General features: G+C 36.2%; 1 protein-coding gene across 2 annotated transcripts; it reads left to right on the top strand.

The window, feature by feature from the left end:
- The first annotated feature begins 1,270 nt into the window (after positions 1-1,270).
- On the top strand, positions 1,271-15,092 carry GMFB (glia maturation factor beta). Of its 2 annotated transcripts, none has more exons than XM_074365501.1 (7): positions 1,271-1,454; positions 5,763-5,859; positions 7,255-7,304; positions 7,995-8,044; positions 8,515-8,600; positions 9,620-9,693; positions 11,361-15,092. In XM_074365501.1, exons 1-7 carry the CDS (start codon positions 1,452-1,454, stop codon positions 11,430-11,432), a joined length of 432 nt encoding a protein of 143 aa, XP_074221602.1. In that variant the 5' UTR covers positions 1,271-1,451; the 3' UTR covers positions 11,433-15,092. The 2 variants fall into 2 exon arrangements, with proteins under 2 accessions (XP_074221602.1, XP_074221604.1); XM_074365503.1 differs by having other exon boundaries at positions 1,296-1,454; positions 8,518-8,600.
- Positions 15,093-15,857: the final 765 nt, after the last annotated feature.

A 15,857-nucleotide genomic window follows, 5' to 3' on the forward strand; every position in this document is an offset into this window, starting at 1 on the left:
AAATGTTAATTTTCTCACCTTTTCCTCTGATTCTTTCCATAGCTGGAGAGAGGAGATGGGAAAAGTTGGTCATGGGGAGAATTTATATTAAAGTCTAATGTAATTGTTTATGGACCAGTAACAATCATTTTCTCTCCCATCATTTCTTACTTGGTAATACGTGTCAAACTTACCAGTTTCTTTGTCGTAGTAAAAAGTATCGTGGGGGCAGACCACTAAGACAGTGCAGTTGAAATTTGGAATTTCTTATAGCTAATCCTTCTGTTTTTCTAATTATGAGAAAATGTAGGTATTGAACAAATATGTTTATATATTTTGATTTAATGTTATTTATTAACATGCTAACAATTCATTAAATTTAACATTAAATATAAATTTAAAATTCTAATAATTCAGTCTAATACTAATGAAGAAGGATGGCAGTGAGATCATGTTCTGGAATTTTCTTTGCTTCTTTCACTCAGCAAATATGAACTGAGCATCTATTATGAACCTGGCACCATGCTAGCAGTTGGGGATAAGCTGTAAACTATGAGATCCTGTCCCAGGCAGCTTCTTTCATTGAAGGCACCTGTATGAAATCTGGGTTCAAATCTTACTTCTTCCAAACCACCTTCCCCATCACATTCAAAAGTAAACTTGCTCCAGTAAATCAGCGTCTCCTATAGAAATTTCTTAATGCACAATTAGGCAATGGCTCATGAGAACACTAATCTAGACATCAATCATCATTCAGTCGTACTTCAGCAAATACACACCATGGAGAAAAGAAATGTATTAACCAAGTCCTGAAAGGTGGTAGGAGTCAGGGGTAGGGTTCCGAAGAGTGTAAGAGGAAAGGCAGGTGTGCCTAGGTTTGAGGGAGAGGAAATTTAGAAGGTAGGCTGGCATCAACACACACATTTGCCATTGAAATGGTTGACTTAATCATGTCACCATGAAATTGCTCCCATAGCTTGAGGAAAGTTAAGAGGAAACAAGAATTTTTGCTTGAATTTTAAGAATGTATTTTGGGTTTGGCTTGAATTTTAAGAGTGTATTTTGGGTTTGGGTTTGTTTTTTTTTAATTCTTATTTTTATTAAACAATAGTTGACTTACAATGTTAGTTTCAGATGTACAGCAAAGCGATTTAGTTATACATATACATACAGACATGTATTTTTTCAGATTCTTTTCCATTACAAGAGAATGTGTATACTGGCAGGATCGCCCGCTCCCAGACAGGACATCCACCCCTAGAGAAGGCAGAACAGACGGACGTTCGCGTTCCGGCTAATTTTGAGCCGCGCCGCCCGCCTTCCACCGCCTGCCGTCACGTGCCGGCCCGCCGCTGCCGCGTTGCTCGGTGGGGGCGGCTCTGCCAGGCGCCGGGCAGGAAGGGAGGCGACAGCTGTGCCATTCTTAAAGGGGCCTGAGGGAAGGCGAAAGGCTGCTGACGGCCGGAAGGAAAATGGTGAGTTGCCGCCGGGGAGGGCGGGGGCCGGAGGACTGGGTCAGCCCGCCTGGCTTTCCTGTTTGCCAGAGCGGGTCTCGGCGGGCAGCGCCCAGTGTAGGTCGGCGGCCACTTCCGGCCCGGCTGCTGGTGGGTACCCACAGGCTGAGACTTGGCCTCCGCCCGCCGCCGCTGCCTCCTCGCCTAAGGACAGCATCCTCCTGCCGGGCCCGGGGTCAGTCCGCCTAGCGGGCCCGGGGACTAGGGTGCGACCAGTAGGAGTGGGTTCCTGCTCACTGCGTACTTCTGGAAGGAGGGTTCCAGCTTCTACGCTGAAGGGTCGGCGGAACCAGGGGTCTGGCCCAGCGGAGGGCTCCCGTAAACGCAGGCTTCTCTGCTAGGGCCCGGGCCAGGCCTGAAGGGCCGGCAGGGGCCGAGCACCTTCCGCCTGGCCGCCTTTGCAAGGAGGGGGCTCCAATTCTGATTCTATTCTCTCGGCCTCGCTTTAGCTTCTTTCTCCTCTTTCCCCCAGCCTGCCTCTAAGGATGTCTTCTTATCCTTGCTTTCTTCGAGTTATAGGAACTGGAAACCTTTTGACCCAACGCTTTGGCTCTTGGCCTTAAAGTGACTGTCAAAAGCTTTAGTTTTGCATGGTCTGGGGGCTTTGGCGTTCTCGTATGAGTTCGACCCCACGGTCAAAAAAAAAAAAAAAAAATGGAGAATGAAATCAGTTGCCGAACGAGCATTTCCTGGATCTTAACCGCCGGGCTTTAAAATACGATCGTTTCTTTCATTAGAAACAGAATACAAAATTCCCACTGTTCTTTTCTCTGACCTCCCACTCATTTCTCAGCCCACCTCCATCGAATAGATCCTGCCGTGGTCCCTATATCCAAAGGACTCTCCAGTTCTCATCTCTTCTGACTTTTCAGCTGCATTGGGTGTTGACCACGCTCTCCGCTTGGGAACATTCTCTTCCCTCGTGCTTTCCCCTTGGCTTCTGAAATACAGAACTGGTGTTTCTCCTACTTCTCCTGTTGATCTGTGTTCCATGCAGTTTTCCTTCCGTGTATGTACATCACGAATAAGTCTTCAGCTCCATCTTAAAAATGCTTCGTTTTTAATTCTGTATTCCTTGTCCATCCTTTCTTGCCTACACTGATAGCTTCAATTACCCTCTACCTGTATGTAGATAACTTTCTAGTTTGTGTTGCACATCTTACTTCTGAGATCCAGCCCAGATCTCTATATCTCATTGTTTAGTTAACATCTCCTGGGATGCTTTCCCCACTTGAGTGCCTCAAAGCCACTTCAGTTTGTCCAGAATAGAACTCATCTCTTTCCCCTCAAACGTGGCTTCCTCAGTGTTCCTTAACTTAGTGAGAGACAGCACCATTTAGTCTGTTACACAAGCAAGGAGCTTAGGAGTCATCTTTTTACTAATGCACTCCTCCCAGTATCCAGTCTGTCACCAGCTCTTCTGTAGTGGTTAAGAGCGTGGGCTAGAAGTCAGGCTGTCTGGGTTGAATCCTGGCTTCCCTAGTTGTGTAACTTTGGGGAAGACACTTAACCTCTCTAAGCCTTAGTTTCTTGCAAAATGGGGATAATATAATACCCATCTCATGGGATTGTTTTGAGCATGAAGGGAGGTCCATGTAAAGGACATAGCACAGTGTTTCTCTCATAGTGTTTAATACATGTTAACAATCGTTAGCAGTATTCACATACTTTTCTTTATTCTCATCAACCTGTCTAAGCTACTTTTCATCTCTCACCTGGACTAGTTAACTTGTCTTGCTGTATTCATCCTGGCTCTCTGCCTGGCTTTTCTGCATGCAAATCTGATTATTTTCCCTGTTACCACTCTGCTTAAAACACCTTAGTGGGTTCCTTTTGCTCATAGGATAGAGACTGAAAAACTTAATATGACCCTCTAGGCCCTATGTGCTCCAGTCCCTGCCATCCATCTTTTACACATGTTACAGCTCATTCTCTGTCACACTGGCCTTTCATTATCTTAGATGTGCTGTGCTTACTTTAATCCAAAGATCTTTGCATAGGCAGTTTTGGTCCTTTAGATGCCTTTTTTAGGCAAGCCTCCTGTGACCATGCTGTTGTTCACTAGTCTTGAGTTCTCATAGCATCATCTCTCCTTCCTAGCTCTTATTCTAGGTACAAAGGTGTACTTTTTTTTTAACCTGATGCTTTTGATATAGGTCTCTTCTTTACTAGAGTTAATAAGCTACTTGAGGGCAGGCCCATATTTTTAATCTGTTTATTTTATATAATTGTATCCCTAGCACTTAGCATGGTGCTGACACTCATTAAATGTTCATCGTGTAGGTAAACCAATAAATGAACACTTGAACTCAACTCTCCATTTAACTTTCTGTATTAACATTTACCATATAGTGTTGTTTTCAGGGCATTATACTCATTTTTAAATACCTCTGTTAACTGGAAGCAATTAGAATTGGCTGAGCTGTGATCCTTTTTCTTGTAGAAGGGAATTCTTGGCATTAGTATGGTATTGGGAGGGGTGAAAATGAAAAACAAAGCTATATAGATTAAATCACAGCATGTTTTTCACTTGGTTTATTATCTTTAGAGTGTCAGGATTGCACAAGCAGCTCTGGTTATCAGACCTGGAATATAAGACTCGTGACAAATTGCTGTTTACCCGCAGAAATCTAAAGTATTTATTAGTTTCTACTAATGGGTTCGATCTTTGGTTAAAGAGAGAATGGAAATTCTAGTTTTCTGATTTCTATGTCTTTCTTGAAAGATAGGAAAAAATAGACTAAGGTTGAATACTGCCTTCCAGAAGCTCTGTGTGACTTAGCATCTCTTTCTCTAAAGAGAACTAAGAGGTTGGATGTACATGACTCCTTCAGGAGCCTAATTTATGGGATAATATATATTGGTAGGATGTAATTCCTAATTGTATAACTAGCATATCCTGTGGCATATCACACCTTACATATTACCAGAGTTGCAAATTTATAGGACAATTTAAAATTGATAGCCATTTCCTGCTGTAACATATGCTCTTATTTACCCAACACAGGGTGAAAAAGCAGGCTTTTATTAATTTTAATTTTAACTTAAAATTGGAAGACTTAATTGTTTTGGGTTATAGTAGGACATGTGTATTTGGCATTGGTCTCAAAAATTTTAATTTTGAAGAAGAAAGGGGGAATCTATATATGAAGAGACCAAAGAACATGGACCTTGTTTGAAACCTGACTCAATCAGACTCACTGTTTTAAAAAAAAAAAAGGAGGAAAATTTGAACTTTGAACTTTACTTGAATAATTGAGACTGGAATTATTGTTGGTTTTTTAGTTAAGATAATGTTATTGTCCTTATGTTTTTAGTGGAACACACTGTCATTTTAATAACATGTTAAAATATTTACAGTTAAAACGATCTCTGGCCTTTACTGTGTGACAATCCATGAGGGCACTATTGAGGGTGTTGGATGAAATAAGATTAGCTGTGTGTTGATAATGGCTGAAGCTGAGTATTAAGTGGGTTTCACTATACTATTTCCTACTTTCATATGTGTTCAAAGTTACATATTAAAGAGAAAAAAAGATTTGTATCCCTGTGCTTGCAATCAGTAATACATTTTTACTGTTGAAAGAAGAGTGATATTGATCATTTCCTTGCTTAGTTTCTGGAGAAGAGCCTCTAATATTTTTTCATAATTAATAAAATATTCTTTGAGTTTTTATGTTTGTTTCATCTGGTTTTGCTTTCATAATTCTTAATAGCTCCTCTTTTTTGATCCTGTAGTCATTTAATTAAGATATAAAATGTAATTGATCCTTATTCTTATGTTTTATTTTTCATACTTTTGCTTATTTTATTTTTTTACGTAAGTTTTGAGACCCCAAAACGAACCAAGGTCTTATTAACTCTAAGTGCAGTAACGTGATTTTCCTGTTCTTCCTGCATAGTGCAAAAATATTATACTTTCTAATAGCAGTGTTCCTTGACTTTTCCCATATTCTTCCCTTCTCCCTCTGATGAAATTGCACATTATTACGTGTCTAGTTCTTTGAGATATTGAGTAGCCAAAGATAAAGTTAAATTATACCCTACATATAAGATGAACAAATATATATAATTGAATAATGTAGGTACAAAGATTGGTAGATTTAAAAGCCCTTTAAGTGTTCATGTGTTTCACATTAATACTTTTATATAATTATCTACATTTGTAGATGTCAGTATACCTTCTTCAAGCTATTAAGTTTTATAACTTTAACATGTAAATATACTGAAGTCATGGCATTTGATAACATGATTTTTTTACTTTTCTAGAGTGAGTCTTTGGTGGTTTGTGATGTTGCTGAAGATCTAGTAGAAAAGCTGAGAAAGTTTCGTTTTCGCAAAGAAACAAACAATGCTGCCATTATAAGTAAGCTAACAGTGATTGTCTTCGTTACATGGTCTTTGTTTTTATTCTATAGCTACATCAAATAACCTGAACCTTTAGAAAGTAATTTGCCTCCTCCTGTTTTAATCCCCTCCCCCCACTTTTATATCACTTTAAAAAGTAGGTAAAGCTACTATCGCAGAACAGAGGTAGAGTGTCCTATCTCCCCCCTCAGCTGTCTGCATAGCTCTGAAGAAGATGATCATCTTCTTGGTCACTTGGTCATTTGTAGTGATCCATCCAACTCCATCCTTTAACTTCTCAAGAGACTGAAAATAGCCTGGCTGTTCATCCTCAAACAGAAACCTTTGTCTACACCTAAAATGGTATAGTTTAGCATTGTGTTCAAAGTGATTTGGGTCTTAACTTCAATTCTAGGCTTGAACTCTAGTTTCATGGAGCGTACTTGTGTCACTGACTTTTGACAATGGAAAAAATGATTTGCATATTGCATCTTCTACTGTGAGCTGTATCTGATGTTACGCAGATTTCTTTTATATTCTTAGGTAATATTTAATATGTGGGTAGTGATTTAGAAAGATGAAGGATGAGGGGGTTAGAATGTAGAATTCTGTAGATTCATAACAGAGATGCATCTGGCAGATGGAAATTAGTGGGGTGGTGACAACTTGTCATGAATTCTGGTTCTTTTACAAATACTACAACATAGGCATACAGTTTTTAAAAATGAAACTATGTGTCAGTGTCATTTTGCCACAAAGGATAAAGCTATCTGAGATCATATTGTATTTCACAGGATTTACTATGAAATTAATGCAAAACCAAAAAAAGGCTAACTTTTCAGAGGAATGGAAGAGAATAGAGGCATAGGTTATCTAAACATATTTTGATTTGGCTTTGGATTATGTTACATATACTTGAATAGAGATACCACTGCTATTTGGTAATTTACTTTCTCAGAGTCATCATACTGCACCATGAAATCCCGACTCTGGAGAAGCTGGGAATCTGGCGGTTGTTCTATCCTGACCCTTGCTCTGCTTTTTTGATTGTAATTCTAACCATGTTCAATAAGCCAGTCTCAATCACAGTGAGCTTTTCAGACCTTTTCTTATCATCCAGAAAGTTGCATTTGAGTTACAAAATTCTTTGTATACACAGTAATTGTAAAGAGTTGACATAAAATTCTAAATAAGCCAATTAGGTGCTGGGAATTGTGGGTAAAGCTTTTAAATGCTGACTCCTTGAAAAGCAAAGCTAGCTAATACATCATAAACTAAAACTGCAAATGAGTTTTATGCTTGTGTTTCTTCATGTTTTAATTTTGGATGCCAAAAAAAGGGCTAGGACTCTGTGCATTGGGTAATCAAGGTCACGTTAGAATCACAGTTTACTCATACTGTATTTTTATTTTAGTGAAAATTGATAAGGATAAACGCCTGGTGGTGCTGGATGAAGAGCTTGAGGTTGGTTTGATCAGCTAAATACAGCTTTATAGTTAAGCAATTACTATTGCCCAAAAGATGCTTGTACTAGTTACATGTACTTCTGAAATGAGTTCTAAACCTTTAAATACATGCTCGTTATTCATGAAAAGCATGTGCTAATTATTGTGCATTATCTTGCTAATTTAATCACCTTCCATAAAGCATTAATGAAATCCAGTGTAATAAGTGGTAGAAACTTACTTTGTCTGGTTAAAAACTGAATCAGCTTTATAACTTGCTTCTAAATTGCTTGGCCAGTACTTAAAAACTAAAACTGTGTAACCTAGATATTTAGTTTGTCAAGTTAAGTAACTAATTTAGAGGGAAAAGAAATCAACCTTTTTTCCCTAAATCAGATATTGTTGTTGCTCTGAGGGATTGACATATATCACTCAGTATTTCCTGACAGTTGGAACATGTGCATAGATTACTCTACCCCTCAGTTCCATGTTTAGTTAATAAATGGAACTAAACTGAGTGGGCTGGAGTGGGCTTTCACTGGACTGAGGGTTTAATAACCTCAGCTTATGTACAATTTAGTAAAATAAAATTTTATGTTGTGATATAAGGTTATGAATTTATACCTATTAGTAGAATGGGTGCTTGGTATATCTCTTAAGAACTTACGGGTAAGAAATGTTTGTAAGTTGTTTTTCTTTGTGGTGCCAGGGCATTTCACCAGATGAACTTAAAGATGAACTACCTGAACGCCAACCTCGATATCCTTTTCTTAGTGCTTTAAAAAGATCCGTTTTCTTTAGTGGTCACAGTTTTATTTATGAAGTACATTTGTTCAACTTTTGAAAGACATATATTTTATAATACTTTCTTCTACACCACGATCATGACCAAATTAAAATGTTTTCGCATATTGGAAAAAAGTCAGAAAGCTGATGTATATTTTTTTAAATTTCTTTTATGTGTTTATAGTAAAAATTGAGAAAGAGAAGAAATTCATACTTTTTAAATAAATTTATTTGTGATAGAGTATATGATTTTATAACTTGTCTTTGGGGCCCATTTATAATTTTGTGGAAATAAAATGAATAATGAAGGTGTGGCCTAAATGGATAGGACAGGAATTTACCACTCACTAGCTCCCTAGGTGTATATTTTCTTTCAGACCTTTGTTGGTAAGTGCTTGGCTCATATAGAACAGTAGTTTTATTAGTTTCTTTAACTTGAGAAAAACCTTCATTGTCTATAGTTATAAATATCAACATGATGATGGAAGAGTTTCATACCCCCTGTGCTTTATTTTCTCCAGTCCTGTTGGTAAGTGAATCTCTTTAAATAGTTCGTATTTGGTTCTAATCAAATTAAGCCATTTTTATACTAGACAACTTTTATGCTCGTTTTAAGGATGAAAATATTTATGTTGAATAACCTAAATTGCAGTGTGTGTGCACGCACATGCGCATGTGAATGCATCACTAAAAATAAGTTACTATGAAGTATTATCTCCTAGAACTTTCTTTTCTTAGGATGAATTCCTAGAAATGGAATTGTTAGGTCAAATTATACACACATTTTAAGGAATTTGAAATGACATTTAAAATGTCAAAAGTACATTTTCTTCTGTATTTTAATTTTGTTTATAAGTATGTGAACTTTGTGTAAGATTATGATATATATTTGTGTTTATCTTTAAATAATAGTAACCAATTATATGCTTATAATCTTGAGAATAGTCCCAGAGTAGCTTACATTGGATATTAAAATGGCCTATTGGTATTTGAGCTATCCATATCACCAGAACTCCACTGCCACCACTGTTCTAGCCCACAATAAAGTTTCTACTCACTGAACTCCTTCCTAAACTTTATTATTTGTATCATTTACATAGCACTTAAAATATACTGCAGTCTGTTTTTTAATTATGTAAGCAGACTAACTTTTTGAGAGCAAGTCTCCCCATCCCACTGACACCCACCAACATCCCAAAACCTTTATACATTAGGCATCTGTAAAATTGATCTTGATACTTAACATCAAAATTAAGATAGTGCTGAAAAGTTTTAAAGTATTTGCAAGGCTCTAGAAGTCAAGATACATAGAAATCTAGCCACATGTATTTTTGTTGACCTAAAGCCTTGTTCATTGGTTATTTAGCTATGTCTCTTTTTCAGACAATATGCAGTATGAGTCTCAAAATACAGCTCTTACACATTTAGACAAGTTTTTATAAACTCGTTAGCGTACGAAATCCTAAATGTGTCATTTTTTTAAAGTGAAAATGAAAACCCATCACTTTTTCAAAATCTAAGTCTCATTTCTATTTTAATCTCTTCTAGGATGTAAGCCTGAACAACAGATGATGTATGCTGGAAGTAAGAATAAGTTAGTCCAAACAGCTGAACTAACCAAGGTGGTATTTATATTTGACTTGCTTGTTGAGACAATATTTTCCCTTTGTAAATAGAGCAATACCTAAATAATCTGAAGAGTTAAGTATTTCTTCGTGCAGGTGAGCGTTATTTAGAACAGAGGAGTAAATTAGAGCTTTTTATTAGTTGGAAATAGAATGGTAGATGTCTTTAACCAAAAGTGTGTTTTTTGAATGGAAATTATAAATTGATTAGAAGAAATCACATTCAAAATGTAGGCAGCTTTAGAGAAGCCAGTGTAACTATTCAACCTATTGAGAATTTTTCATCTTCCATAATGTAATTTCTAACAGGTAAAAGTCAGCATTGACTTCTCGGAGCCTTTTATCATAGACTAAATGAACCAAATTCTGTGCTGGGATTCCATATTATACAATTAACTGTAGTGTTTCCAGATCTAAAATTAAATTTAAAAAATTTTTTAATTTATTTATTTTTAAAATTTTGTTGGGGGAGGTAATTAGGTTTATTTGTTTTTTTAATGGAGGTACTGGTATAAAATTAAATTGTTAAGAGTACTTATTAATATTAGCTTTGTTAAGTTAGAACATTGTGTTTCATGTGAGACACAAGCTTTAACATTTACCATGTCCCCATTGTATTACGGCATTTTTGAAGGTTAAAGGTAAGAGGGGTACTTGCGCTCAAACTTTATTTAGGTTCCATATATTAATTAGAGTCGAAAAAGTAGATACATTTAAAGTTTTGAAATAGAATATTATATCACTGAAGTAATATTTCCTTTCAGGTTTTATTTTAAGGACAGCATCAGTATTTTCCCTTTGGGTGCTTAATCGTCAACTGAGGGGATGTTTTTAAGTGCCCTCTGCTTTCTCCCTTTAGCCCATATGGTTGTTATTGATACCAACTTATAGATACCGCTTTTCCTCATTTGTACCATAGGAATACTCTGCAGTTGCTTTAAGTAGGTTGGATGGTTAGGAAGGAGCTCTGTTAACAGCCTTATGTCTGTTCTAATTCCAGGCATGCCCTAAAGTACTGAAATTAAGGCATTACAATTTACAAGTTACTTTTACAAATAATCTAATTGAATCCACACCACAACCCTGTGAGGTTGATGGTGAAGTTCCTGTTCTGTAGCTGGGAAAACTGAGATTTGAGGATGAATGACTTACCTACGGTTGCTTATTAGTACATGTCAGAGCTACGATTCAAATTCACATCTGCCTGAAATCCCACTCTTTCTGCTGTATTACATTGTCTCTTTGTAGCCATTATACTTTCTGGGCCTGTGTGTGTTCCGATTCTGGCTTGAGGTTTGTGACCATGGACCTCTAATCCAGCCGTATCTGAACAGCTGGTATTTCCTCCACCCGTGGAGGCTTGGCACATGTTCTTCCAACTCCTCACTAGTTCGACTGATTTTAGTTGTGTATACGTGGGTGTCTCTTTTAGTGGGTAACATCTATAGAACTCCTCTTTGAGAATATTTGAAGATTTGTGCTTGTAAGAGAGTTTTGATTTTATGCCATCTTGATTGCTAAACTTTGATAACTGAGGCCTTAGCATTTAAAAAACAGTGAAGTTATATCTATTTTACACAGATTAAGTCATTACCAACGTGAAAGAAAGGAGAATTTGGTGTTTAATATTCAAATATACAACGTATTTGATTTTTTTCCTTAAGGTATTTGAAATAAGAAATACCGAAGACCTAACTGAAGAATGGTTACGTGAGAAACTTGGATTTTTCCACTAATGTGAACTTCTGTGTTTCTAAAGTATTTATGTATTAACCTGACCATACTGGAACCAGACATAAATACTTATTTATGCCTAAAAATGCACTGTTACTTACAGTTTGTTTCCTGCAGTAAAGAAAAATTCTTCATTTGTTCAGTTTGAACAAAGGGGAAATCATCTTCATAGTAATGAACCTTCGTAAAGTGTTTCCTTATATTTGTAATTGTTAGGTGGACTACTTCTCTCCAGGGACTTTTTGCACTCTTGTGACTAATTTCTATAACTTATGGTTCAGAATTTGTTACTATTTACAGACACCATTGGAAAGTGGGTATTAGATTGTGATAGACAACAGTTGCCTCCTTTTGACAAATACTGGATATTAGCAGTTTATATATGAAAATAGCGTATTATCACTTGTCAAATCTTTGAAATCACTTTGAGATAAAAGACTTGAGTGACCCAATTTTGAGCTATGAATAATAATTTACCGTAGTATAACCTGCATTACAAGTACTTTTTCATCAATTCCATGCCGCCTTTAGTTTTCTATATCTTTTTAATCATGTCCAGAAACTTTTCATCAATCACTCATTCTTAAGGTCTGGAAGTTAGATTTTATAATAAAGTTACGACTCTTAGGTTTTCTTCTTATGGAAATAGCATTTTAGTCTTAGAAACTGATGGATTGTAACTAACCAAGGGCTTCATTCCTAGTTGTATCATTTCTAGATAGTATTGAATCTAGGTTAAAAACCCTTTATTTATAAAGCACCTCTTAATGTTGTCCTGTGAATACTAGTTATTTTACATGTGTTAATACTGTGCCTTTGATTTGTTAGCTTTAAAGTTAGTTTAAGACTTTTACACTGCCAGTATTCCAGATTTGGTGAAGTTAATACTTTTGTAAAGGGTCCAAGTAAAACAATTTTCTAATAAGTGTATCTGAAATTTGTAATAAAATCAATTTCCTATTTTAAAAATTCCAACTATCTACTTGAATTGGTGAATATATGGTAGTTGAGAGTTATAATTTGGGGTATATTTGTAATTCGTTTTGTGCCATAGGAAAAAATTACTTATCTCAAAACCTTGGGCATAGTTAATAACATTAACGCATCAATAGGAATCGCATCTTATATCCTAAATGTCAGAAGATATTCTAAATTGGACACATGTCTTGTTAGATAATGGCATCCTTGGCATTTTTAAAGCAAGGGTTCTAATATGTAGTGTACTCTAAAAACATATAAATAACTGTTTAACATTATTTTGACATGAATTTGACGAAAGGTCTTGAGACTCTAGGCTAACCAGATTTGGTGAGTGGATTCTTATATTAAGAATATCTTAATCATTTCAAAACTAGCAAAGACTTTTTTTATATTGACATATTTCCCATTCATAGATGGTTTGCATTTTTTTTTTTTTTAGTTTTCTGTGCCAACTTTAATGAAGAGGTAAAGATAGTTGGAATTTTCACAATATTGAATCTTCTGTTTCTAACACTGTTTGGCTTCACTAATCTAAAAAAGAGGAAGCAATAGGAAGTTAGTTAGAGATGAGGAAGTGCTTGAATTGGTATTTGTTTTGATTAATGAACTGGAAGCGTTCTTTATTCCAGTTTCCAGAGAGAGCGCTTCACCCAGGAAGTTTAAGGATTCTTTAAACAGCTGTTTTGATGTTGGAGAATAATGCTTATAATTCTGCAGAAATGCTAATGTAATTCAAGCAAATGGAGACTTTATAATGTTTTTGAATGAAGGAAATGAGATTTTGTTTCACCTGGTTCGCAGCAATATGAGAAAGTAACTAGTGCTGCAAGAATGTATTTTTTAGTGAGGTTCCTTATTTTTGTCTTGCATGTTTTAGGGTTTTTTTTTTTTTATCGGAAAGTCCTCCATAATGTCGGATAATGTTGACCTCTACACATGGAACTCTTATTTCCCCTGTTCTCTCATGGGGGCAAAGAGCTGTGATAAACCGTGCTTTTTTGAGCTTCTCTGACTCTTTATTAATACCATGTATTTTTGCAAGACAATAGATGAGGTTAGGGAATCAGTAGAACATTTTTTCACTTCCTCTGTCCTGTAAGGAGTTATAGATCCCTTGCCCTAGAATATTCTCGACTTTTATATAAATCTCCCTTTCCTCTAACCAAATTTTGCATTGTTCTTTTAAAGTATATTTCCTATTTGGTCTGTTTTTCTACCTTCTCTCAAGTAGTCACTCCAGGTTTCATTCCGGTTTTTACATTCCGCTTCTGGTACAGCCATTCCCATTCAGCCTTAAACCTTAATCTTTCCTTTTTGGCAGCAGCTTTTTTCCTGGGAACCTCCTTCATGGTCTTGTAAGTCAGCATTAGTTTTGAAATTGTTGGCCTTGCGTAAGTTCTGCATAGCATCTAATGTTGTCAGAATAGAACCAATTAGTAATCACAGCATGTTTTTAGTATGGTTTTTGTGGCAGCATAAATGACATATGAAGAAAACTGTTCTCAGGTTACTATGCTGAAATTCCAAAATGTCAGGAGTTTTCAATAGTATTCACTTTGTTCTGGTATTGAAGTAATTATGTTAGGAAAAAAGTTGTTTGACTGTTTTTGTTTAATTGACTTCTAAAATAAATGTGCAAATTGTCTATAACTAAAAAGTTTACTAAATGCCTAATGCAGTTAAACACACTCTTGTTAAAGAGGGTGTTGCTAAATTTTTTTTTGTCATTACTAAATGATCTTTGTAGCAGAATGTCTCTCAGCACTTTTCTCTCTCCTTTTGTCTCCTATTTTCAGGAGTCAGATGTAGCCATAAACTGTATCCTGGTCTGACACTTTAACTAAACATTGGCCAGTTAAAGGAGTTTATTGCCAAATTGAATTTGGCTTTCTTTGTTTCCCAGCCATATAGATAGTAAGGAAGGTACTTAAACATATGTTTGGATTGCGTTAAAACACTAGCAATGTCATTAATCCATAATGTGGACTAGTGATGAAAAGATATTTTCATAAGAGTTTAAATGCTGATATTTGGTGGAAGTAGAGAGTAACTCGTAATCTATCAATTCAAATATTCTTAGTACGGTTGCTTTCCCTGTTTGTTCAATAGACTGATAATACTGGAATCTACAGGATTTGAGCCTTTGCAGCTAATGTGAAGAAGTATCTCAAGCATTTCTGGACAAATCTTATTTTGTATTTCTGGAAGAATGTAAATCTTTTAGGCCACTTAATACCAATGGTCCCAAGTTGAATATTCTTGAGAAATTCTTGTTTCCTGTTATGCCACTTGACATTTCAAATCAGTGATCATGTTCCTGTAATAGTTAAAACAACTACTTTGAGGTTGTGATAGAAACTGTGTTTTCTTGCTTTTTGGATTATAGTTCATATACATGTAATTACTTGAATATTGTTTGAGATCACTAACATGCCAGGGTAGTTCCCACTGCTTTAGATGGTCCAATGTAATCTCGTTCAGGAGGCTTGAAACATTAATGGTTTAGTTAGTCTTGTGAATTTTAACAGTTCCCTGTCATCGTTTAACAGAATCAACGGCTGGTGCAACTTCTGAAGCTGCGGTTTCAGTCTCTGCGAGTTCATATTGCATGTTTATTTTGGGCAGTCTTCTGTTAAGCATGGTGCTTGTACTGGTTTAAATAAAATGTTAACATGAAAGGACTTCTAGCTTTTCATTTTTTACTCACCTCCTCTCCCTTTTGGGGTTACTGTTTGCCTGACTCAATTGTGGCATTTGTGGGAACCACACAGATTCAGTTGTTCTCTTTATCTGGAAAAACTGACAGGTAAGATAAGCAAATCACTTGGCAAAAGTAGGATGGAGGGAGGGAAAATAAAATGAGATTATGAAAATTTCTAAAACTTGGGCTGATGCTAAAATGATTTGTTGCTAGGGGCAGAAGGCATAATTTTAAATAATGAACCCTGGCTTTCAAAGGGAAAACTGTAAGTTAGAGGGGATTTGTACTTCCTTAGAGATCAGATTAAACTGAAAGATCTTTAATTGAATATAGTTTATCACCTTATTAAATGTCCATTGAAGACCCATCCTGCCATTATGGGAGACTATTGTTTGTGGTTTGTGTGTCATGGTATCTGTTGAATGAATACAGATAACTGATACGTAGTGTTTAGATTTTACCATATACTAATTGTGATTGATGATGTGGTAGAATCAATTTGTTTACAGTTGTGAAAGGAGCTGTTTATACCTTCCTGTATCCAAGAATCTCACAAGGACAATTGGCCAGGCTAGAGCATTTAGCTACCCAAACAGCCAGCTCCTAAATTTTTTAACCTACATTGTCTTTTTGTCCTTTTCACTTCTCAGCAACAAAAAAGTGGTGTGTGTGTGTGTGTGTGTGTGTGTGTTGCCCTGGGATTTAGGCCCCTTGCTGAAGGAGTAAGCCTTTAATCAGCCATGAT

The sequence above is a fragment of the Camelus bactrianus genome, chromosome 6 (genome assembly GCF_048773025.1).
Source record: "Camelus bactrianus isolate YW-2024 breed Bactrian camel chromosome 6, ASM4877302v1, whole genome shotgun sequence".
NCBI classification, from domain to species: domain Eukaryota; kingdom Metazoa; phylum Chordata; class Mammalia; order Artiodactyla; family Camelidae; genus Camelus; species Camelus bactrianus.